A 23,895-nucleotide genomic window follows, 5' to 3' on the forward strand; every position below is an offset into this window, starting at 1 on the left:
AAAATGTGTAAAGGATTAAGCATTTATGCAAATTATATGTGGGTTTGACTGTGACATTGTAAGATGAATCATGGCTGCAACAAACTGCACTTATAAAACACATTAAAACAAGACTAAATAAAGACACTTGCAGAATTGTAATATGACACGATTGAATACCAGAGTGCACGTGAGTACAAATGTAGAAATATAAAAACATGACACAATATGAATTGTTTACTCTTGTCTTGTTATTTGAAAGTTGTTTGAAAGAACCTATTCTTGGAAATGACTCAACAGCTGACGAAAATTATTTTCTGGGAAATGTACCAACTACCAATATCGTTACCGTTTTGTTTAATCCATAAACACGTATGCCTTGTATAAATTGATAAATCAATAAAACGAGTGCGTTTCGTTCCAGGAGATCTTGTCGCTTAACTTAAGTGTGAAGCCATGTATTCAATTCAAACAGCGTGAAATCGCGTAATCCTCGCGCTAATTTTTAAACTACAGAGGGATTCCTGACCTGAGCGTTTGAACAAACACACGTCCTGGTCACGTGCCAAGGCTCCGATCACGCTTGCGCCAGAGAAACAAGATGGCGGAGAGTGCGGAATTGAAGGTAAAGTGTTACCCGCAAATTACTGTCAATACAGCCTTTATACAAGACATGTTCGGCTATGCTTTCCGTTCGACCTGTTCCTGTGATTGACTTTTGTACGAGCCGAAGTTCCATATTTGATTTAAAAGCGCTTTATGAGCAGTTTTGAGTCCGGTTAAAGAAACAGTGTTATTGTTGTGATGGATCCAGCTAGCTTCCAGCTAACCCGCACAGCTGCCTGCCTGCTGGTGTAAAATTATCCACCTTCCATCTGAATTGATATATGAATCGGTTAATTGTTATTTTAACGTTTAAATAAGATGTAAAATAATCCATTGGCCGTATGAGGAGTCGTTCGTATGTGTGAAGCAGCTTGTGGGTGGTGCGTAGGTTGCTAACAGGCTGGAGATTCGGTACTTTGACAGTTAGGACTTCTGTTAACCCGTTGCATTTATAAACACAGACAACTACTCCATCTCATAACCTAGATAGCTGAAATAACAAGACTGAATTGTGGACGTTATAGAGACGTTTGAACATTTGAATCGAGCCTGTCACTTCCAGAAAGGCTCTGTGTTTGCAGAACACCAGATTTTGAGACTCACCCATCGACCACGGCCTGTTACTTTTAGTTTCTGTGTTTTATTGGAAAGTTCGTGTATTTTTAGCTGGTGCTTACATAAGTGATGGCTTAGGTTTGAGATATCATGCTTTGAGACGTTTTATTGGTGCTTTCAGTCATTGTTGTTTATTTTGATGTTATCGTTAGAATGCCCCACCGGTGTAGTCTTGTTTTAATCACGAAAGGGATTGCTAGTGATGATAAACTGCCTGTGGTCCGCTGTTTGTTGTTATACTGTAGTGTTGCATATGGAGACTTCTAAACTGCCTGTGACTAAATAATGTGACAGAATAATCAAAAGTAGTTGTTGATTTTTCCTAAACATATAACATGGCCTCTTGTGTTTTGGACAAGTTAGGTTTAGCGTTTTTTGTTTCCTCCACAAAGGCTTTATTTGGCAATAACACACTGTACCTTGATACTCTTGTTGGCAATAAAAAACAGCAATTTTGCCGAGAGCAAAACAGGATGATAAGCATTCGGTCTAAATCTTTATTCGGCTAATAATCCAGTCAGCAATATATCTTAGGTACAACTGCTGTTATGTTTTTGTTTGTTAAAGAAGATTTAAGCTGTGTATTTTAGATGTGTCAGTAGAGGAGGCATTTCCTGGGGTTTTGCCATTTAAAGGTGCAGTGTGTATTGTGTAATATTTATGAGGATTTCCTGACAGAAATGCAATATAATATACATAACCATGTTTACAGTGATGTATAAAACACCTTACTTAATGAACCATTTTGTTTTTATTAGAATGAACCATTTCTATTGACACACACCGCGGGCCTCGTTACAGTGAAGTCACTATTTTGCACCGCCGTGTTTCTACAGCAGCCCTAAACGGACAAACTGCTCTACAGAGCTCTAACTCTCTGCTGTCTCAGACAATGACATCTTTGTCCCAAGTCAGCCACCATAGATTCTCTATGCGCTTCGAAAGATAGGGGTGAGCAGTGGGTGGTTGCAATTCACAACCTCACCACCATATGACGCTAACATTTAGACAAAAATGTAATTGGAGTAGAAATATGCTACATTAGAAAATGTTTTTTTTTTTTTTTGCTAAAAGGTAAATATTAAATATTTAATGGTAACAGATAGCATTAATTAGATAATAAGCATTCATTTCAAATAATTAGTTTTGAATGTTGAATGTGTTCAATTTCTATTAATCCACCCCCAGAATTTGCTTTATTGGTCTAACTCCCATAATAGACATAATCATCATCCTGCCAGTGTTTTATATTATTGAACCATAAAAAGAAATAAATCTTTAATTATTACCTTCAGTGCTGATTAAAATCAGTAATGTTTTACTTCCTTTCAACATTCACTGTCTGAAATTACTCATGCATTTTTTAAAATATTTTTATTGTTTAGGAATTTCATGATAAAACACACCTGTTGTAATATTTCTAATATAATGCGTTGCTGGGAAATTTTAGTACTACCTGTGACATTTACATTAAAGACCTGCATCATAATGTTTAGTGTATCGGTCAAAACAAAAGGCTCAAATTTCACACCACTTCCTGCTGGTTTATCAAACGGTGGTGGTTTTAAAACATTAATTAAAAGTCCTTTTTTTCCTATTGTTTGTATGATTTATTGGGGACGGATAGGTAGTTCATCATCAAAAATTCTGCTTAATTGTAATTATTTATCACTAGTTATAATTTTATTTATTGTAATGTTATTGAGCATTAACAAATTTGTGGGTTAGGCAGATCGGAAGCTTGCTTTACGCAGTTACCAAAACGACATCCTTTCAGAGAATTGCTTCCTTTAGATAATGTCTTTCATAAATGAGTCAGGGCTTATGATAACCTCACTCATTGAAACACAATAAATCGGTAAACTCATTGTTGTTTGATTCAAGCAGTTGTTTCGTTAAATGCACCTTTTCTGTGAAGAAGTATACTTCTCAGTTCTTTGCTAGGAGATCAGACCATAGAACAGAGCCTATTATTGTCTGTCTTTGATATTTTTGGAAGTAGTGCTGGAATTAACTGAGGGTCTAAAGAGATGATCTGTCGTCATTTACTCACCCTCATTTGTTCTAAACCTTTATGTAGTTTTTCTTTTAAATAAGAAATTCTGATGTCTGTGATGGCCGCTCTTTTTCCGTCCAGTCATATTAAATGTGTGCTGAAGCTTTCTATTTTAAACAGCTGGAAAGCAAACTTGCAGGGTTCTCTCGGTCATGTAAAACTATCAAATAGCAGGAAATTAAAAAATTGGTATTTATTCTTGGAAATGTAATACAATCTTAAAGGGGTTATGACATGAGAAATCAAATGTTCCTTAATCTTTGGACATATAAGGGTCTTTGTACCATTGAAACAACATCCTTCAAGGTTCAAAGTTTAAAAAAGCATTTATGTAACCAAGCTTCAAAAACATTGTTTAGATCAGGTGTCCCCAAATATAGCTCCTGGAGGGCCGCTGTCCTGCAGAGTTTAGCTCCCCAAACCCAATCAAACACACCGGAAACAGCTAATCAATGCCTAATATAGCTAATATATGGCCTATTAAGACATTGATTAGCTGTTTCAGGTGTGTTTGATTGGGGTTGGAGCTAAACTCTGCAGGACAGCGGCCCTCCAGGACCGAGTCTGGGGAACCCCTGTTTTAGATGTCGTGGGAACTGTGACATCACGATGAATAGTTTCAAATCATTGCACCAATGGCGTTCAGTCACTTAAGGGGCGTTAGGGCTGTCAACGAATATTCTAAATTCGAATATATATATATACGAATAGTTTTTAAAAAACGAATTTCGAAGGTGAAAATTAATATTCAAATAATAATTTAAAAAACAAAACAAAAATCCCCCGCCGTGGTAGTAGAGGCATGGCTGTTTGCTTTGCGAGTGAGCGCGCACATGGGGGTTCAGGGACAGGCCACAGCAGGAGTCGCACTGTCGCTGCTAAAAGTGGACGCGTCTTGCAGGAAAGATGGCAGAAAGTGCAGAGCCCAACTCGACCGCAGTAGAGAAAGAGATTTTAACTCCATAATCTAAAGCCATGTCAGGAAGTACGTTGGATTTTGGTCGGTAGGAGGTAAAATTGTTGAGCCGCGAGATAGTTATATTCAAGCTATGTAAGATACAGTTAGCACACCATGCCTCATTTTATTAACATTAAACAGAAGCATTACTAAAGTGTAAGTTAGGCTACTGTACTGACTGAAGAGATGTTGCATGAATAAAGGATAAATGCACAGCTTTCACTGGTGTAATTATTTACCATGTCAAGGAAAAGCTCCATGTTTAGCACAGAAGAGATCGCTCAGAGCGCTCAATATGCTGTAAAACTTCAATTAATATTAATAATATTTGTTTCAATCACTGAATGAAGCCTGCTATATTTGGGACAAGAGAAATTGAATTACTTGCACAAAACTCTTGATCAGCACTCAAAGTTTGTTCATTTAAAGAGAGAGAGAGAGAGAGAGAGAGAGAGAGAGAGAGAGAGGTCTGCACTCTGCGGTCTTGGCCATTAGTTAATTTATATATAATAATAATTTATAATAACAATCTACTTGTTTTTGTTTAAGTAATATGTTGTCAAGTATAAACTTAAATAGACAAACTATACAAGTAGTTAATGTCTCTTTGTATTAATTTGTCCTTTTATTGATGTAATGCGCGTTATTGACAAAATGCGTTCCCAGATGTTCGAATAGTTCGAATATTCGTGTTTGTTTTTGAAGGAATATTCGGACGTCATTTTTGAGCAATTTTGACAGCCATAACGGCGTCACGTCAAGAGCATATATAGAGTGAAGCTGTCTAAAGTACAGTATACAAATGCACTTTCAATTTCTGATGTACTCTATTGTGCTTGAGTCTGCTGACAACAGGACAAATTGGAGAATAAAAGAACATTTGTTTGAAGTCTTGTTAAAATGACTTTTTGAGTCTCTAGTACAGACTTCAGAAGGATCCCAGCATCCTTCTGGGATTATTTTATTGGCGTCCCGGATCAGGTCCGATGATGTTTATTTAGAGCATTTGCCTGCAGATTTAGTGAATTTAGTCAGTGTCGCTATTTGAGGGTTTGCCACTTTGTGCAGAAATCTTGATGAAAGATTTAGCAGCCGACAGTATTTAAAGCAGCTACATCGTAAACCGCAAGTAAACATTGTGATAATGCATTGTCTGTATATTACGGTTTTATAGGGATTATATTTTCAATACACTTATTCGTACAGTGGTTGGGTGGTGGTGATAATTGCTGATAAAGGAGCAATTAAATTTCCTGATAAAGGAGCCTCCCCTTAATAACCAATCATTCCAGAGAGAGGTTTAGAATGAGGGCTGAATATTTTTTTTTTTGCATATATATATATATATATATATATATATATATATATATATATATATATATATATATATATATATATATATATATATGTGTGTATATATATATATGTGTATATATATATATATGTGTATATGTATATATATATATATATATATATATATATATATATATATATATATATATATATATATATATGTATATATGTTTGCTTTTTTGTGCAAAATGAGTAAACCTCAATGAACAAACTAAAATATTTTTTTTTAAAAAGCCTGACTAGTCGTGAATTTCTGGAAGTCACCTTTATTAGAACTTTATACAATACAGATTGTTTTAAAGCAGTTTTACAGTCATAGGAAAATAAGTGTGGATGTTACGAAAGTTATGTTTTTTTATTATGAAAAGAATGTAGACTTTCAGCTTTAAAGCAACTCTAAAAAGAAAAGTGTCATTATTCAACTTAATTTGATTCAATGTTGTTTCAATTTAGTTCATTAAGAATGTCAAAGTTGCAGATATGAATTATGAAACTAAATATATTTAACTAAATCTATTCAAATTAAAAGCAGCTCTATTGAGGATTAATAGTGTCATTATACAGCTCAGGTCAGTTATTTAAAGTACTATATTTAAATGCAAGCTTATGGCAATTTATGCACAGTATCCTTTCTTTATAATTGTCATTTTATTGAATTGTGTTTTTATATGTTCGTGACATCTGTCACTTTTAGGAGGGCTTCATCTAGTTTGTGTAGAAAACCTTCGGCATCATCCTGCTGTTTTTAGTGTTATATTTAACTTGTGCTTAAGACACGAGACCGTTTCTCATAGGGTATCAGTGTCATTGGGAGATGACTTCAGTGTAAATTGTCTTTAAATGTAAATGTGGTCAGTAAGGTTTGAAAGAAATTAATTAATTTGTCTAAAAGGAACATTGCAGACATTAATGTTACTAAATATTTTTTCCACAATTAAATGCTGTTCTTTTGGACTTTCTATTAATCAAAGAATCCTGAAAAAAGTAGCACAGCTGTTTTCATCAATGATAATTATATAATAAATAAAAAAATATATATTTAAATTATTAATACAAATGTTTTTTGAGCACCATTATGAGCATATTAAAAAGATTTCACTGAAAACTGGAGTAATGGCGTCTGACAGTTATTTTTATTGTAATAATATTTCTCAATATTTCAGTTTTGACTGTATTTTTGATCAAATAATGCACTTTGGTGAGGATTAGAGACTTCTCTACACGTCAATGCATATCAGAAAATATTATTAAAGTACCAGTACTAATAAAATGAGAGCGTGTGATAAACAGAATGTTGTCACTCCGAATGTCTATTTGATGATTTGTTTTCTTGTGTTGTTAGAACTAAGATTAATCGTTGTTGTTTTGTTCTTTTACAGAAAACTGTTACACCCCTAGACACCCTTTTACACAGCTTAAGGTCCACTTATTATTCTTTGTCTTAACAGAGTTATTGAAACCTCATGAGGAGGATGAGCTCATCCTAATAACTGTTTAAACTTATGAGCGTTTGCTTCCTTCACTCTCCTCTCTCTGCTGGCTGTTGGCTAGGGACTTCAACTGTTGAACTTCACCAAGAGTATACTTTTAGGTTGTGGTGGGATATTCATTTGATCTTAGAAGTATAGAAACAAATTCTAAAAAAACATGCTGACTATATGATTATAAAGTTATATAGGCTTTCCCATGGGTTCTTGACTTCTGATCGCTGTAGGTTTACATTGGGGGCCGTTCCTCATTACAATAGGACGAGAGCAAGAGTCTCATCATCTGTCTGCACCGGCAGTGAAGCCGTTTATTTGTGTTGGGCAGTGGGGTGGGTGGAAATTAATAAAGAGTGTTTGTGTCAGTATTTGTGTGAGCAGTCCAGTTGGCACTTGGCAGTACTCTGGGGAGGGAACTGTGGTCTCTCCGAGGTGAAGAAATATGAGCTTCTGCTGGTCTGTGGTTCTCTTGTTTTCCCTGGAGCTGTTCTCCGCTGCTTTTGTTATGAAAACTCACTGGCCCAAGCTCAGGCTTGATTTTTCCCTTCCCCCACTATCTCACTCTCCTCACTGCTCTGCCTGCCCATAGATTTTAATAGAATCCAAATGCCGGTACCACCACCAGCACGGCCCTTTAGTCTCATAATATCCAAGAATGACAGGGGAGGTAAAGTCTGCTGTTCTGCACATGAGAAGTGGCTTTGATCCCACACATGTAGGTGTTAGCGTTTGCACATGTTGCTCAAACTCCATGAATGTGGGCTATTACAATTACAGTTCTGCATCGAAACCAAACAAAAAAACACATTTGAACGTTAAAGCCTAAAAATCCCTAAAAAACCTGATATGATCTGCATTTGGCAGGCAAACCGAACTGATTGTCTTCTCACTGGCATGCCTTTTGGCCAACATAACTGTGTATAAATTACGGCTTATAATGAATGCTTATCCAAGACTCAGCCTGAAACTAATTTAGTCCTAGCCGGCCTACTGTATAAGATGTATAAATCATACAGACTGGATAACATCATTTTAAACCACCCTCATTAAAAGGGAGACACCTAAACACTAGTTAACCTGAGTTAGGTTGACTAATGTTAAAGTAGAAAGTTAACGATTACGCTGTGATTTCACCTTGGAACTACCTATTGTCTGTCAGTAATTGCAACATGAAGAAATGGGTTGGAAAATCTATTTAAAAAACCCCCACTATTGATCAAAAGATTCTTTTAAATAAATGAATGCTTTTATTCAGCAAGCATGCATTAAATTGATAAAAAGTGACAGTAAAGACATTTATGACATTTAAGACAAATTGTTCTACAGTTTGCACAAAAATATCAGGCAGCACAACCATTTAAAGGGTTTGTTCACTCAAAAAATGAAAATTCTGTCATTAATTACTTACCCTCATGTCGTTTGACACCCTTAAGACCTCCGTTCATCTACAGAACACAAATGAAGATATTTTTGTTGAAATCCTATGGCTCAGAATGGCCTTCATTGACACCAATGTCATTTCCTCTCTGTAGACCCATAAAAGGCGCTAAAGACATTGTTAAAAAGTCCATCTCACTACATGGGCTATGCAATAATTTAATTAAACCTAAATAATGACTTGTATAGTGATGGGCCGATTTCAAAACGGTTTCGAACATTATGAATCAATGTGCTGATTCATAACCGGTGGAAACTTTCTTATAAGTTGTTTGCGCACAAAAAATATTTTTGTTGCTTCATAAAATTATTGTTGAATCACTGTAGTGAAGATGGGCTTTGTAACAACGTCTTGAGTGCCTTTTATACGGTGGCCCAGTAGTGCAGCCGTACTAAATTAAACCAAAACACAACAAAATCACCACAACACAACGGAAATGCTCTAGACCACGAGGGGCTCTCTGAGTGCAATAAAGTTAGTTTCCCTTGCCATTACTCTATAGATTGGCCAGTCTTACAAAAATATAAACATTTAAATGTGTAACCATTATATATCGACATGAAATATCAATTCAAAATCACCTACAGGCATTGTAGCTGCATATTTATACTTGTGAACGTTTTTACTCGCGATCACAGCGCTTGATGCCCAAGGGAACGTCTGCCAATTCCATCAAGTGATTGAAACGTATAATTTTATAAATTAAAATTACTTTTTGTTTTGTTTAAATTTTCAAATTCCAATGTTGTGCATTATTGAGTTAGTTTTTTAGAAAAAACTACTGATCATAATGTTTATATCTTTTTAAGACTGGAAAATCTATAGAGCAATGGCAAGGGAAACTAACTTTATTGCACTCCGAGAGCCGCTCGTGGTCGGAACCTTTTCAGTTGTGTTGTGTTGATTTCATTGTGTTGTGGCGATTTCGTTGTGTTGTGGTTTAATTTAGTACGGCTGCACTATTGGGCCACTGTACTTTTATGGGTCTTGAGAGCGGAAATGGCATTTGTGTCAATGAAGGCCTTTCTGAGCCATCGGATTCAAAAAAAAATATCTTCATTTGTGTTGTCTTATAGGTGTTAAACGACATTATGGTAAGTAATTATTGCCAGAATTTTCGTTTTTGGGGTGAACTAATCCTTTAATAATAACAAGAAGAAATGTTTGACTGCTAAACATTCAGCTTTACCATCACTGGAATAAAAATAATTTTTAGAGTATATCAAAAAAGAACTTAATTGGAATGAATCTAATGATATTTAAATGTATTTTTGATCGAATAAATGCATCCTTGGTGATTATAAGAGCATTAACAAAATCTTAACAACCCCAAAGTTGTGAATGGTAGTGTGTTATCTATTCATCATTGTTTTATCAAAAAACTATTTCAATTCTTACGAGCATTGTTTGTATTTTTAAAAGTGTAATAGTTCATTTTCATTTATTTACTCAACCTTAGGCTGTACCAAACGTCTATGCTGTGCTTCATTGATCATCATTTTGGGGTGAACTATTCCTTTAACTTAGTTAAATGCTCTCCTAATTATTTGTTTTGGCAATTGCATAATTTCTCTGCTGTTTCCTCTCTTTTAAAAACAGCAAATGGTGATGAGCCTCCGTGTCTCAGAGCTTCAGGTTCTTCTGGGATATGCAGGCCGCAACAAACATGGAAGGAAGCATGAACTCTTGACCAAAGCATTACATTTGTTGAAAGCCGGCTGCAGCCCTGCCGTGCAGATGAAGATCAAGGAGCTCTACCGCCGCCGATTCCCCACAAAGATGGTGTCCCCGACAGACCTCTCCCTCCCTGGCATACACTCCACCTCTGGAGGGGCTCACGCTGGTCTGCCCACCAGCCTAACACAGCTGGGATTTGATGGGCACGGTTCACCATCTCTACTACCTGTCGCACTGCTTGGGCCAAAGCATGAGCTGGGTCTGCCCCACCTGCCCTCCGCCCTTCATCCAGTCCATCCAGACGTCAAGCTACAGAGGCTGCCCTTCTACGATGTACTTGATGAGCTTATCAAACCCACCAGTTTAGGTTAGTATAAGGAATGATCTCTAACTAGTCTGATTACGGTTGAATTGTGCATCTACAGTATTGGGTTTAGAAATGCAATTTGTCAAGAGTGTTTTGAATAGTTAACCTCTTTTCAAGAAGTTCTCCATATTCTTCTCCTCTGAAATATAATTCTTCATCCTGATGCCACATAAACAGTTTTGTGCTTGGATTCCTAAATCCAAGAATGGCCCCTAAATATGGTCACCCCTGAAATATAAACTGTTATATTTTTTTGTGTAAATTATACAGTGTGAAAGAAATATTATTTATTGTTATGCTTTAAGGTTTTGTTATCATATATTGCATCAATATATAGCTTAGAACAGCCTTTCTCAAAGTGGGTGCCGCGGCACACTGGGGTGCCCCGTGACTGTGTCAGGGGTGCCGCCCAAAAATTACGTTGGCTAAAAATGAATAATAATAATAATAATCTGAAATTTCATATATAGAATATATTTGAATTTACATAAATACATTCTTCTTCTTTTTAACCCTTTCGCACGTATGATCACACATTCACGCATGTGATTAGAACGGTCAGTGCATCACGTTCATTCAAATGTGCTTTCGCGTTGGCTTGCACTGAGCCAGAGACAGGCGCGCTCAGAGCTGTCATATATCACAACTTTTCAGTGTTTTCAGCCACATAATGTTTATTTTAGGTTTCAAACATGTACGTACTAAAAACAATACATTTAGAGTTTGTAAAATACACAATGATGAAAAATGAAGAGGCAATAATAATCCTTTCCATTATAATTAGTTTTATTCATATCAGATACACATTGTGTAAGTAACTTTAAAGTTTACTCTATTCTTCTACCAGTTCACCTGCCACTTACTTTTATGTATTTTGGGAGAATTCACGTCTTGTAACTTAAATCTAACAGATCCGATTTTCTGAACTGCGCCTGCGGCGGCGCCCATCGTGCATACAGCTCAACTAACGCGATCATTATAAAGTTGTTTAAACAACAAAACACTGACACTTGTATATATTTGACAATCGGAATATCAGATATTTCAGGCCATATCTAAAAAAAATTGTGAATATTTTGAATAAAAAAGGAAAAATGACATAAAAGCAGATCATCATTCATTCTCTGTTGTTGCTGCGGTGTGTCACGTGACAAGCAATGACGCGTCACCATGGAAACCATAAAGTGACACATTAATAACGGTCGCTTTGAAAAACAAAATGTTTTAAATTTACGTGTGAAAGGGTTAAACATATTAGCGGATTACACTCTGTTCATTACTGTCTAAATAAACAGGACATTTGCATTTAAATTTGGGTTATGCAGTGTTTTTAAATTATATTTTATTTTGGGGTGCCTTGAAATTGTATGCACTTTTGAAAGGTGCCCTGACTGAAAAAAGTTTGAGTTAGGCTGGCTTAGAAAAGCATTTGTTTGGAGCTTGTGGACATGATGCTGCCTTAAGACTAACTAGACATTTGGACAACCCACCGACTAAATGATTTTGAAAATCTGTAGATTTGTACATCTCTTATGAGCAATATGGGCCTCTCCTGAAGACTTCCCCTCCCCCATTGATACAAACATAAAGGTGCTCTTCAAGTGATTTATGGCTTATCAGATTGGACATGGGCCACCTGTGCTATATTTAGTCATCCAGCTCATGCTAAGAATAAAAGGCCAATATGGAAAGGAAGTGTCATTAAGCACGAAGGCTGCGTTACTGCCTTTTTCCTTTGATAGTTCTCTCTCCAGCAGTTTTAAGTGTTACGTTCTTTCACTGGTTTTTTGTCTTTGAGATGTTTAAATAACTAGCCTTAGTGTTCTTGCTTTGGAGATTTTTCAAGTGCAAGCCTGTCATTGTATTCTTTCAATGGAAATGATTGCCAAAGTGGGTACTTAAAATCAATGTATGAAGTCAGGCAGGCCAAACTCCATCAAAAATTGAGTTGCAATATTTCGTTGCTGAGCCGGTGCGGTGGCTGTTTGAATTAAATCTAGGTCCTTAACCAATGCTTAACTCATTTTGGAGTAGGGAAGCAAGCTACCTTATTTCAAGTTTCATTTTCTTACAAGGACTCTTATAGAGTTCAGTTTGAGTGCAAATTGCTAAATAATAACTGCAATGCAAAGGACCCTATAACATTAAATTGCTTCTCAAGCAACTTCCAGGAAACAAGATGGTCCTTCTTCCATATTGAGTTGAAACCCCTCGGACTGAACATTATTTCTAGGTCAATGTGATGAATTTTGAGTTGTTTGAGCTAAGAGATCAACCAGTGTTGATGGAGTTTTAACAGCAGAGAATTGAGTACAGATTAATCATCTGCCAGCTTCTCACTGTTAAACTCTCCCCACTTCAATTGGAATAGATTTTCCTCTTCACATGACCACTCAAGGAAAGCGCACCTCTCATTTCAGTCTCTTTCATTGAGTTCAGCCACCTTATGTGTGTGGTGGAGTGCCTGTAAAGGTGCTGATAGAGCTTCCTCTTATCTCTCTCACTCCCTCTTGCTTCTGAAACCCTTGCTTCATTTAAGGAGATTGGGTTATGTAACCCGGGGTTATTTTTGGATCCGTTGTAGAGTTTGGCTTTAAAATAATGATTCGTGATTGACAGGGGAGATTCCACGTGATTCCACGGAAAAGGACTAGCAACCTTGTGTACGTTACTGAGATGCTGCATTGCTATCGGTTTGAGATTATTAACTTTACTTGATGTTGGATATTTTCTTTATGCTGCTGACTAAAGTTCACTTTCAAATACTATTCTGTATATATACTTACTCGGTCAAGGTTGCTGTCACGAAATATGCAAATATAATATATATATAACCAAAAGTATGTGGAAAAGCAAAAACCATTACAAGGAAGTTGGTCCTTTTTCCCTTTTGTTTTATTTTTCTGGAACCGTTTCCTTTTTGAGTAAATGCACCAGACTGAAGCATTTCTTTATGGACCGTACGATACAGAAAAGGCCCTCTCCAAACTTTTGCTAATTCGGAGGCACACAGTTCTCTAAAATGTGTATCAAAATTAATGCAAAATGAATATGCCTGAACTGTGCTGTTTTGTATTAGAGAGTCATAGTGGTAAACATTATATATATAATAATATAATAAAATATTTTTGTATTAAACTTTGTGTCAATATTTTGTTTTTACCTTAAGTGTGTTCTCTATCTTTGTCTTTTTATCGATAGCGATGTGGAGGTTTCTCCATTTTCTGTAACTGTCCCCTTTCTTATTGTTTTGCAGCCTCAGACAGCAGTCAGAGGTTTCAGGAAACATGTTTTGCGTTTGCACTAACGCCTCAGCAAGTTCAACAGATCAGCAGCTCAATGTAAGTGTGTGTGTGTGTGTGTGTGTAGGGGGGATATCAAATTACATTGTTGGACAAGATAACATGGTTCATGTGTTTGAAATGCCCCAACTAATTTTGCGTGTCTAATAAATTTGAAATAATGATTTAAGCCAGAACTGAAAACCGGTTGAATTTAAAACAGCTGTTGTACCGTTTACTTGTCTTGTTAGATATCCTTGTCTTGTAGTTACATAGCAGGCGATAGCAGGCGATAGTGCTTATCAGACGTGCCAAGCTAGCGGTCCTGTAGAATGTTTGGTATGCTTTTCTCTCCTACGCTCTATCACGCATTCCTTCACTCCCACCCTCTTGTCTCGACAGGGACATTTCTGGGACCAAATGTGACTTCACCGTTCAAGTTCAGCTAAGGTATGATAAAACAAGTTTACAACTAAAGAAAACATAACTGGAACTTTTTCACAAATTGGAAACATGCAGCTAAATAATTACTTAAAGGGTGTAATTTTACATGCCACTATTGTTTGTAATATCTTATGATAATGTAAAATATTGTATTTACATTTAAAATAGCCAAGTCTTTACTATTCTAAGTGCTGTGCAGTTGAATATTGTGTATTTTAATATGATGTGTCTATGTTTTGATTGTCTGTTTTGAGGCTAACATACCCCCATCTTCAGAGCTTTCTTTTGTTTGGGTTTCTGAGAGTGTCTTGGAAATCTTTCCCACACATTCCTGAAAGAATCTCAACACATATTTTTCAGGTTTTGCTTATCAGAGACAAGTTGTCCTCAGGAAGATCATTTCCCACCCAACCTTTGTGTAAAAGTGAATGGAAAACCCTGTAACCTCCCTGTGAGTCTGGCTTTATTTTTGGTCACAAATCAGCAACAATCTTTGAGTCCTTCTCCCAATGACAGACAAATAGTTTGAAACAATGATTAACCCTTGTATATTCAAGTAGATTTAAAGGGATAGTTCACCCAAAAATGAACATTGTCAGCATTTACTCACTCTCGTGGCATTCCAAATCCATAATGTTTTCATTCATCTTCGGAACACAAATAAAGATATTTTAAATGAAATCGGAGAGATTTCTGTCTATCCAATCAAACATGTCTATTCACCCAGAACCGACACTTAAAAACATTCAAAAGTAGATCATAAAACCAACAGAAATACAAAGATTATGTTTTTTTTTTTAACTTCTTTGACTCCTATAACAAATTAATTTTTCACATACCATTTTTTTCTGTGAATTACTGTTCTTGTGCTGGCTGTTTATCTGAATGTCTTTTTGTGGTTGTCCTCAGGGATATCTTCCTCCAACCAAAAATGGAGTGGAGCCAAAGCGACCGAGCAGACCCATTAACATTACCTCCCTGGTTAGGTTGTCTACAACAGTTCCCAACACAATTGTTGTGTCATGGACGTCAGAAATCGGAAGGGTAATAAAAATAAAATCTATTTGAAATAGTATTTTGATTGGTCTAAATTTGAAACACCACTGTCATGTTGCTCAAATTGTGTTTCTAAAAGCTGTGTTGTCCATACAGAGCTACTCCATGGCAGTGTACTTGGTCCGACAGCAGTCCTCGTCAGTTTTGCTACAGAGACTACGGTCAAAAGGCATTAGAAACCCAGACCACTCAAGAGCACTCAGTAAGTTTACTCACTTATAATGATTAAATTGAAGTTATGTGCAACAAACTTCCGTATTTTTTTAAACCGGATGCTGTTCAGCATGCCTTAAGAGGAGCTACCAAAGATGCCCATCGCATATGTAGATTGATATTCCTTTCTCTTTATTCTCAATAAAATAAAAGGGCAACATTAACAATAACTAGCTACGTTAGCAGATTACCTTAAAAGTAGAAATGCACCGCAGTAAAATAAAGTCAGTTTTGTATTGTAAATAATTGAGAAAGATAATACATGTTGTGTAAAAGTATGTTGGAACCGTGCATCAGCTCTTAAAGTGACAGCTGTCTAATATTCCTGCTGCTGTCTGTCATGTTAAAAGAACAAAAGACAAAGAAAGTCACTCTTCTTTTCACTGAATATCTTTTTTAAATTAAAGACTCTTTTTTATTTATATAATGAAGACTAGCCAGTGTCTATTGTATTTATTTGTCCTGTTATTTGCAATTTGTTTATTTGTTCCTATTTTATTGCTGATTTTTTTTACTTGTGGTTTCAGAATCTGTAAAAATCGCATAAATTGTAATTGGCCAAGAAAATTGCAGTCGGTGCATCTCTGCTTAAAGGCCTATACATATCTTTGTCAGTTCATACTGTTGTAATACGTTCTCTGACAAGCGGATGTAGAAATACATTTTTTCCCGTTGTTCTTGTGACGTTCAGCATAAAGCCTATAAAACCTTTTCATTCTGAATATTATACACAAAGGCAAATTTCTGACAGTTTAAGGAATTTGGCATGTTTTCTTTGGATTTTCTGACATTCACCTACCAATGATCCCATTTAAAATGGGCAACCATATCAATGTTAATAAAGAGATTATCAAAAAAAAAAAAAAAAATCTTCAGTAATCTGCAAAGTTACAAGTCTTATTTGAGCTACCTGTTCACTGTCAGAGAATATTGCCTGTAAAAAGACTGATTGGTTTTGCATTCTGTGCCTTCTCTTCAGTCAAAGAAAAGCTTACTGCCGACCCGGACAGTGAGATTGCCACAACCAGCCTGCGAGTCTCCTTACTCTGTCCGGTATGTAATGGACCATCAACCCATAATAAAGTTTTTATTCCTCTCGAGGGATTTTGTTAAACCTTGTGACATTCCTTTGGACACAATTGCATTAACCATTTTGTCAGAATAATGAAGCTCTGCTTCTTTTCACCAAGGCCACCAAGCCCTGCTTATGACTCTCTGACTTCCCACATTGTGTTTGTTAATTTTATTTATTTTGAGTGACAGAGAATAACCAACAAGCCAGCCTTTTAGGAATAAGATACAACTGTATAACATAATTCAGTTATAAAGTTTGAAAGCAATATGTGGACATATAATGTATGCTAACATAATGGATGTCCATCTGTGCAGCTTGGAAAGATGCGGTTGACGATTCCCTGCCGAGCGCTCACCTGCTCGCACCTGCAGTGCTTTGATGCTACGCTCTACATCCAGATGAACGAGAAGAAACCCACCTGGGTGTGTCCGGTCTGTGACAAGAAAGCCCCATATGAGCACCTTATTATTGATGGGTCAGTACTAGTCTCACCTTTCACACCTGTGATTGTGGGCCATCTGAAATCTACAGAAGCTTTTTATTTTGCTTTAATGTACCTGTAATTGCCTAATTTGTATAAGGATCTATACACTACTGTTCAAAAGTTAAAGGATGGTAATATTTGTATGTTTTTGAAAAGTATGTTAGGCTTTCCAAGGCTGCATTTATTTGGTCAAACTTACATTAAAAACTGTAATATTTTAAAATGTTATTACAATTTAAACCTGTTCTTTTTTAATATTTGCTCTAATGTATGTTTTCTTTTGGGGGGGTTTCTCCCAATGTAATTTATCTTTATTTCTGAGAAGTGCTTCAAGATGCAACTTTTAATGGCACTATAATTAAGTTTATTATTATTATTATTATTATTATTATTAATATATTTCAGTAATTTAATAATAATTCTTTCCTTTGATTTGATTGTTTTTAACAGCCATTTCTTCAGCCTTCAGTGTCATATGATCTTTCAGAAATCATTCTTATATGCTGATTTGCTGCTCAAGAAACATTTCCTATTATTTTCAGTGTTGAAAACAGTGGCTGCTTAATATTTTTATGGAACACTTAATTAATTGTTTTACGTTTTTTTTTTTATTATTAGAAAATCTTTTGCAACATTCTAAATGACTACTGTCACGTTTGATCAGTTTAATGTGCCCATGCTTTATGAAAGTTTTATTTTCATGAACAACAAAAAAAATCATACTGACCTTAAACTTTTGAACAAGCAAACTTTTGTTTTTGCTTTCAAAATTGTAGTCTTGGCGAAGTTGTGGTTTTTTTTAAAGGTGTTTTTTTTTCCAAACAGGTTGTTCATGGAAATCCTGAGCAGTTGTGTGGACTGTGATGAGATCCAGTTTAAAGAAGATGGCAATTGGGCTCCTATGAGATCCAAGAAAGTGGTACAGGAAGTGTCAGCATCATCAAATGGCATTGATGGTATTACCACAAATACTGTTATATGTTATGTGTAGGGCTGGGCGATATGGTCGATAATAATCACAATAAATATCAAATCATTGTTTTAAGTTTAGTGCCTGCTACAGACTGCGATTTTGGCAATCCTATGAGATCATTACAAATCACACTGTATGACATCAATCTAATAAACTTGAGTACGACATGTACCTGAATCGAATTGAATCATAGGTCATGACGAGTCAGTGTAGAAGAATAAAATGTCATCAGCATGCACTAGTGGTAAACAAATAGAGCAAGATGAATCGTGCTTTGGCAATTGTGGTTTGGTGTGCTGAAAAAAGGAGGAAGTGAAAGAGGAGAATATGGACACAATCATGGCTAGGGAAAAGAGACCTGGCATGGTCATTTTGCAAATGGAGCTTGAGGTAAATAGTTTTAAGTTTTAGCGTTATGTTGCATTGATCAAAATGCCATTTCATGTTGCAATTATATTGGCTTGTCAGTAGACATAGGTCATACTAGCAAACGCATAGATATGATCTTGCTAATTTATTTTAGAAACTAGACTAATTGTGGTTTTAAACTACTCTATTATAATAACCCATATTTCTGCCAGAGTAAATCCATGGTAAGTGATGGTGATTTGTAGATTGTAAAGCCTTCTAACTGGATCATTTGTGGTAGTTGTTTCGTTGCACTTTTGGTGCATCGACTTTTAATCAAACTTTTGTTAGAATTATTTCAAGTAAAATTATATAGTGTTAATTATCGTTATTGTTTTATCGCCCAGGCCTAGTTACGAGTTATGGATACAATAGGCAGGTGTGTCTCAGTTCTGTAGTAAAATGTGTAGATATTTGCATGGTGCTGTATTAAACATAAAATGAGATGGTCTTGACTTGCTTTTTGTCTTTTTTAAATTTTTTATGCTTTTCTCTTGTAGACTCGTGCCGGTCGGTTATGTCGGACCACAGAAACAGTTCGTCCCACAGTAGCAGTAAGAAAGTGGAGGTGATTGACTTGACGCTGGACAGCTCCTCAGATGATGATGATGATAGTGACGAGCCTCCACCTAAAAGAGTCTGTCCATCTCTATCACCCACCTCCCCACCTGTCAACAAAGGGTGAGAATTGTATTGTAAAAATGTACTTGTGTGTATTTCTTATAAATGGCACATATAATAAATGCAAAGATGGTCAGACATTTTGAAGTGTGGTTTAAATGTCTAGATCGTTTTGAAGCCTCAGGTATGTTACTTCACTTTCTTTTTTGCTGTAGAGTGTTGAATCTGCATCATCAGGCATCCCCACTGGCACGGGCTCCCAGCATGCCGTCAATGGAGACGAACTATATCCCTCCGCCTCCTCCTCTCATCCAGGATTACCGTCACTATTACCACACAGCCAATGACCTGTCAGGTACCAGAATCATTCCACTAATATAAGATTTTTGATTCTTAAGAGTGTGCATACTAGCTTAAATGGCACTGTTTATCTTGACCTCCTTATTTGTTCATGCTCAGTTGAATTGGTTGTCATTGAGCTATACTTTTGTGCAAAAGTTTGGGATTTTAAGATTTTAAAAGAATTGAAAACGTCTCTTAGGCTCTTACGTTTGCATTTTAAAAATAGTAAAAACAGTATTATTATGAAATATTAAAACTTAAAAACAACTATTTTCTATTTTAATATATTTTAAGATGTAATTAATTTCTGTGATGGCAGAAATCATTCTACTGATTTGTTGCTCAGGGAACATAAACTTTGATCTTTTAAAAAAAAAAAAAAAAATTTATTTGATGAATAGAAAGTTTAAAAGAGCAGCGTGCATTTGAAAGGAAAATGTTGCTACAATATTAATCGAGCTGCGTAATTCTGGATAAATAGAGATCACAATTCTCAATAGGCAACCAAATAAAGTAACGTAATTTACTAGGGGCTCTGACAAAATGTTAGTTGCTGCAGTCTATTAAAAAATAATATTTAATTAATTTGAATGATTATGTTTGTTTGTTTGTTTGTTGACTCACCAACAACTGGCTTCTCACCATTACTGCATGAATTAGTATTTTAATCTCTTGAATGAATCAATGACATACGTTTTTTTTTAACAGACACCTGTCACTACCTACTGCTGTAACATTGTAATTTATATATTTATTTGAAGTTATTTTCAAAAGATAATTTACTCTATTTTGATCGCTACTATAGTTAATATCTGAATTGTAAACTATTTATACAGCAATGCCAATGCAGATCTGAACGTTCGCTGTGACAGTACTCGCTGGCCATTAAATCTAATTTATTCAGATTAGATTTTATTTAGGGCTTTATTTTTATTTAATCCATTAAACAAAGTTTTAGGATTTTAAAATATGTTGTGCCTTGATATTTCCAGGTCAGGTGTAAGCAAATATATCCCAAACAACTTTTTTTTCCTTTTTTGTCTACAGATTTGAATTTCTTCTCATTTTTACAAGGGGACAATCACCAGGTAGGTTCACTCTCTGAAACAGCAACACATCACTGCTAGAGGGCAGCATTGTTCTCATACAAATGTCTATCTGGTGCCAAATTGCATGGATTTAGTGTGCTTGGGCCCAGATATGACTGAGAGAGAATAAAAATAAAAAATGTATCCCCTTTGCAGCATTACAACATGGTCATGGCCGCTGCAGCCGCTGCCTCAGCCTCTGCGTCGGCATCGGAAGACCATGAGCTGCTGCTGAACCGTTTCATGCCCTATGGTTCCTCTCAACTCTTCCTGGAGCAGTCGGGAACGCCGGCGAACAGCTCGCTAGTGCCTGCCAACGGCAGCGGGGGCAGCAGCAGTGGAAGCAGCAGCAGTCTGGTGTCCTCCAGCAGTCTGAGAGACAGCCACCCACATACCAACGCCTCACGCTCGCGCTCTGACGCCGCCGCCTCAGTAATATACGGGTCCATCCCCGATGTCATATCACTGGACTGACCACACTGGGGCGCCTTGCAAACGGACAAGCTTTTATCACAAACAGCTGGAGGGCGGAGGAGGAGTTTTGTGCACTCGTGATAGGATTTAGACATGAATGGGATCGAAAGTTGAGAAAGAGGAGAAAAAAAGAGAACAAAGACTTTTGTAAAGAGAAGAATAAAATTGCTGTGTACAGAGAAGAAAAATCTATTTTCAGTTTTACTTTTGTATATAAACAATAGGACGCTGCCTACCCAGTGAGTGACTTCAGTTGGTATTTTCTCCATGGATACTGAAGATGTTTTTCACTGCTCTGTGTGTTGTTCCTTGATTATCTTATTCTGTAACTTTTATACTTTTTGCTATTTTATTTCACTTCAAATAACTATTTTAGTCACAGTAATAGAATGGCAGTCATCTTCATCATTTTTATTTCTAAGACTCTTTCCCTCAGCCATGGTTTTATCAGTGAGGGAACATCACATTATTTAATGCCATTATCCTGTGCAGGTAATTTATTATTGCTTTAAGTTATGTAGGATGTATGCTGTACAGAAGCATTCCCTTATGCCAATACAGAATCTAGCCACGACACGCTTGAAGAGTCGACAGAGGTCACGTCTTATTCCAGTTGCACATTCTTCCTCATCCATTACCACATCGAGTATGTATGAAGCGGAGTCTGTAGACATTAGTGCCCATATTTGCTGGTTAGTACCTGAGGTAAACTCTTGTACTTTTTTTTCTTCTTCACGTTCTCATATCCTTTGATGTTTTTTGTCTGATCTAAACCTCAAAATTGAGGTGAGGTTTGCAAAAAACAGCGCTGAGGGTATCAGACACTGTAGTATACCTCATGTTGCAAAGATGACTGAAAAATAACCAGAAGGATGTTTATTATTATTATTATTTTCTCCATAACCTTACAGTAGTGTAATATCCCATACCAGCAGACCTTCAGATCCAGATTTGGTCCCAAGATCCCAGCTATCAAAACGGCTTTCTGTAAAAATGCCATTTAGATTCGGTGTCTTCTGTCTCTTCCAGTGGCCCGTTTTAAATTTCGAGAACACCATGTTTTGAAATGTCATTTTCTCGAGGTCTCTGTTTGGGTTACAATTGAGATCAGAACCAGCCGTTCCAGTACAACCATTATCTAATCCTAGCTTTATAGGTTTCAAAATTGTGCTTGGAAGGTGACCTTATTGCAACATAATCTGTGCTGTCTATTTTCATCTGTGTAAAACTGAATTTATTTATTTTATCTATATATTATATTTTTACTATTTGTTTGATCATGCATTTATTTCGTAATTATCTCAAGAGCTCTTAACACTTGCTTTGCATTGTACAAGTAGCTAATTACGTGTCATGGTCTCTTCTTCTCTCATATTTGTACTATATGAGACATCTGAGGCATTAATTCCACAATCATACTTGCTGTGTCAGACTCAACTTTGGCTGAAATGAAACCATTTAAAGGATAAAAGCCAGCTGTGTGAGCACATCCTCTGGCTTCTCTGTGACAGCTGTTTTTGATTTGTCATCAATTGTCCTGCATTAAAACAAGGTTGTTGAACAGCTAATGTTAGACCCGGATGAACGTTAGCACATACTTTTAATCACTCGATGACAGCCAGTGCACAGTCCGCTAACCTTTCTAAATGAGTGACTTTTGTTTTCAATGTTGAAAATTAACAATTGGATTGATGAAACCATGCTTGTTTAATTTATATATTTTTACATTTGCACTGAGTTATATAATAGCACACAAAATTAAAACGGCTGTCATTCTACACAAATTTCTCATTTGACATTGCACTGAAATCATACATTTCATGTGCCCACTGAACCGCTACATCCTTGAAGTAAACCACTAGACAGTCAGTCTGTTATAGCTGTACCAATAACTGGCAAGTATGAACTCTCTGCCTTAAGTTCTTCTCTTACTGTATGGTACGCTATGAGAGAAACCATTATGTACAGGAAACCAATACCAGTTTGTACAAAATATTATATGAATTATTTATTATTTGAATTGGGATACATTGTTTACTTAATGAATGTTACTTGTTTATGTAGAGAGCGGTTTAGCTGTAATAAAACAAATACATTAAATCTTTTCTATTTCTGTCTTATCTGTATTTTGGTCTTTTTTTGACCTCTTGTTGCAGAATGCTAAACCCCTAGAAATTGTCTGTAATTTATGTATTTCTTTTTTTAAATTACAGAGAAACAAAATACTAAAACTTTACTTTTTTGTAATTTGATGTCCAAATAGCGGGTCTAATATTAATCAGCAGGTTCTCTATAAAGTTGAACTAAACTATGATAAGTATTTTAATGAATGCACAAAAAATACTAAATTACAGAGTTAATGGATAAAAGGCAGGGTAGGCAAAAAATTTTTTTTTTTTTTTTATGGTGATTGAAAGTCTGTTAAAGGGGGGGTGAAATGCTGTTTCATGCATACTGATCTTTTTACACTGTTAAAGACTTGGAATCCCATACTAAACATAGACAAAGTTTCAAAAGTTAAGGTGGACGTTTGATGGGAGTATTTCTTTGTCAAAAATACTACTTCCGGTTAGTCATAAGTTTCGGCAAGTTTTTTGAGATCATGCGTCCCCATTGACGTTAGTGGGGGCGGAATTTCCTTGTATGGGCCTTACGGACAATTCTACCGGAAGCGCGTGAGAGAGAGAGAGGGAGAGAGCGAAAGCAACAGCCTACGCCCATCAAAGCGGGGCTTGTAGGATGCTGGACAGGTGACAATTACACATAGCACATAACAATGTCACCAAAAAAGTGGGTTTTTGGTTGCCAGACCAAGACAGTCCTGCACAGATTCGCCAAAAACCCCGCGTTAAGGCAACAGTGGATGTAATTTGCTTTTCCGGATCAGCAACTGAGTTGCGCGA

General features: G+C 36.2%; 1 protein-coding gene across 2 annotated transcripts; it reads left to right on the forward strand.

Annotated features, from left to right (window-relative positions):
- Positions 1-527: 527 nt before the first annotated feature.
- On the forward strand, positions 528-23,092 carry pias1b (protein inhibitor of activated STAT, 1b). 2 transcript variants are annotated; one of them, XM_067420504.1, is made up of 15 exons: positions 528-604; positions 9,949-9,994; positions 10,089-10,533; positions 13,790-13,874; positions 14,217-14,264; positions 14,619-14,709; positions 15,168-15,302; positions 15,411-15,516; positions 16,507-16,580; positions 16,917-17,077; positions 17,912-18,042; positions 18,968-19,148; positions 19,304-19,443; positions 20,478-20,518; positions 20,675-23,092. In XM_067420504.1, the coding sequence occupies exons 2-15, from the start codon at positions 9,965-9,967 to the stop codon at positions 20,990-20,992; spliced, it is 1,986 nt and encodes a 661-aa protein (XP_067276605.1). In that variant the 5' UTR covers positions 528-604; positions 9,949-9,964; the 3' UTR covers positions 20,993-23,092. The 2 variants fall into 2 exon arrangements, with proteins under 2 accessions (XP_067276605.1, XP_067276606.1); XM_067420505.1 differs by lacking the exon at positions 9,949-9,994.
- Positions 23,093-23,895: the final 803 nt, after the last annotated feature.

The sequence above is a fragment of the Pseudorasbora parva genome, chromosome 16, assembly GCF_024679245.1.
Source record: "Pseudorasbora parva isolate DD20220531a chromosome 16, ASM2467924v1, whole genome shotgun sequence".
Classification (NCBI taxonomy): Eukaryota; Metazoa; Chordata; class Actinopteri; order Cypriniformes; family Gobionidae; genus Pseudorasbora; species Pseudorasbora parva.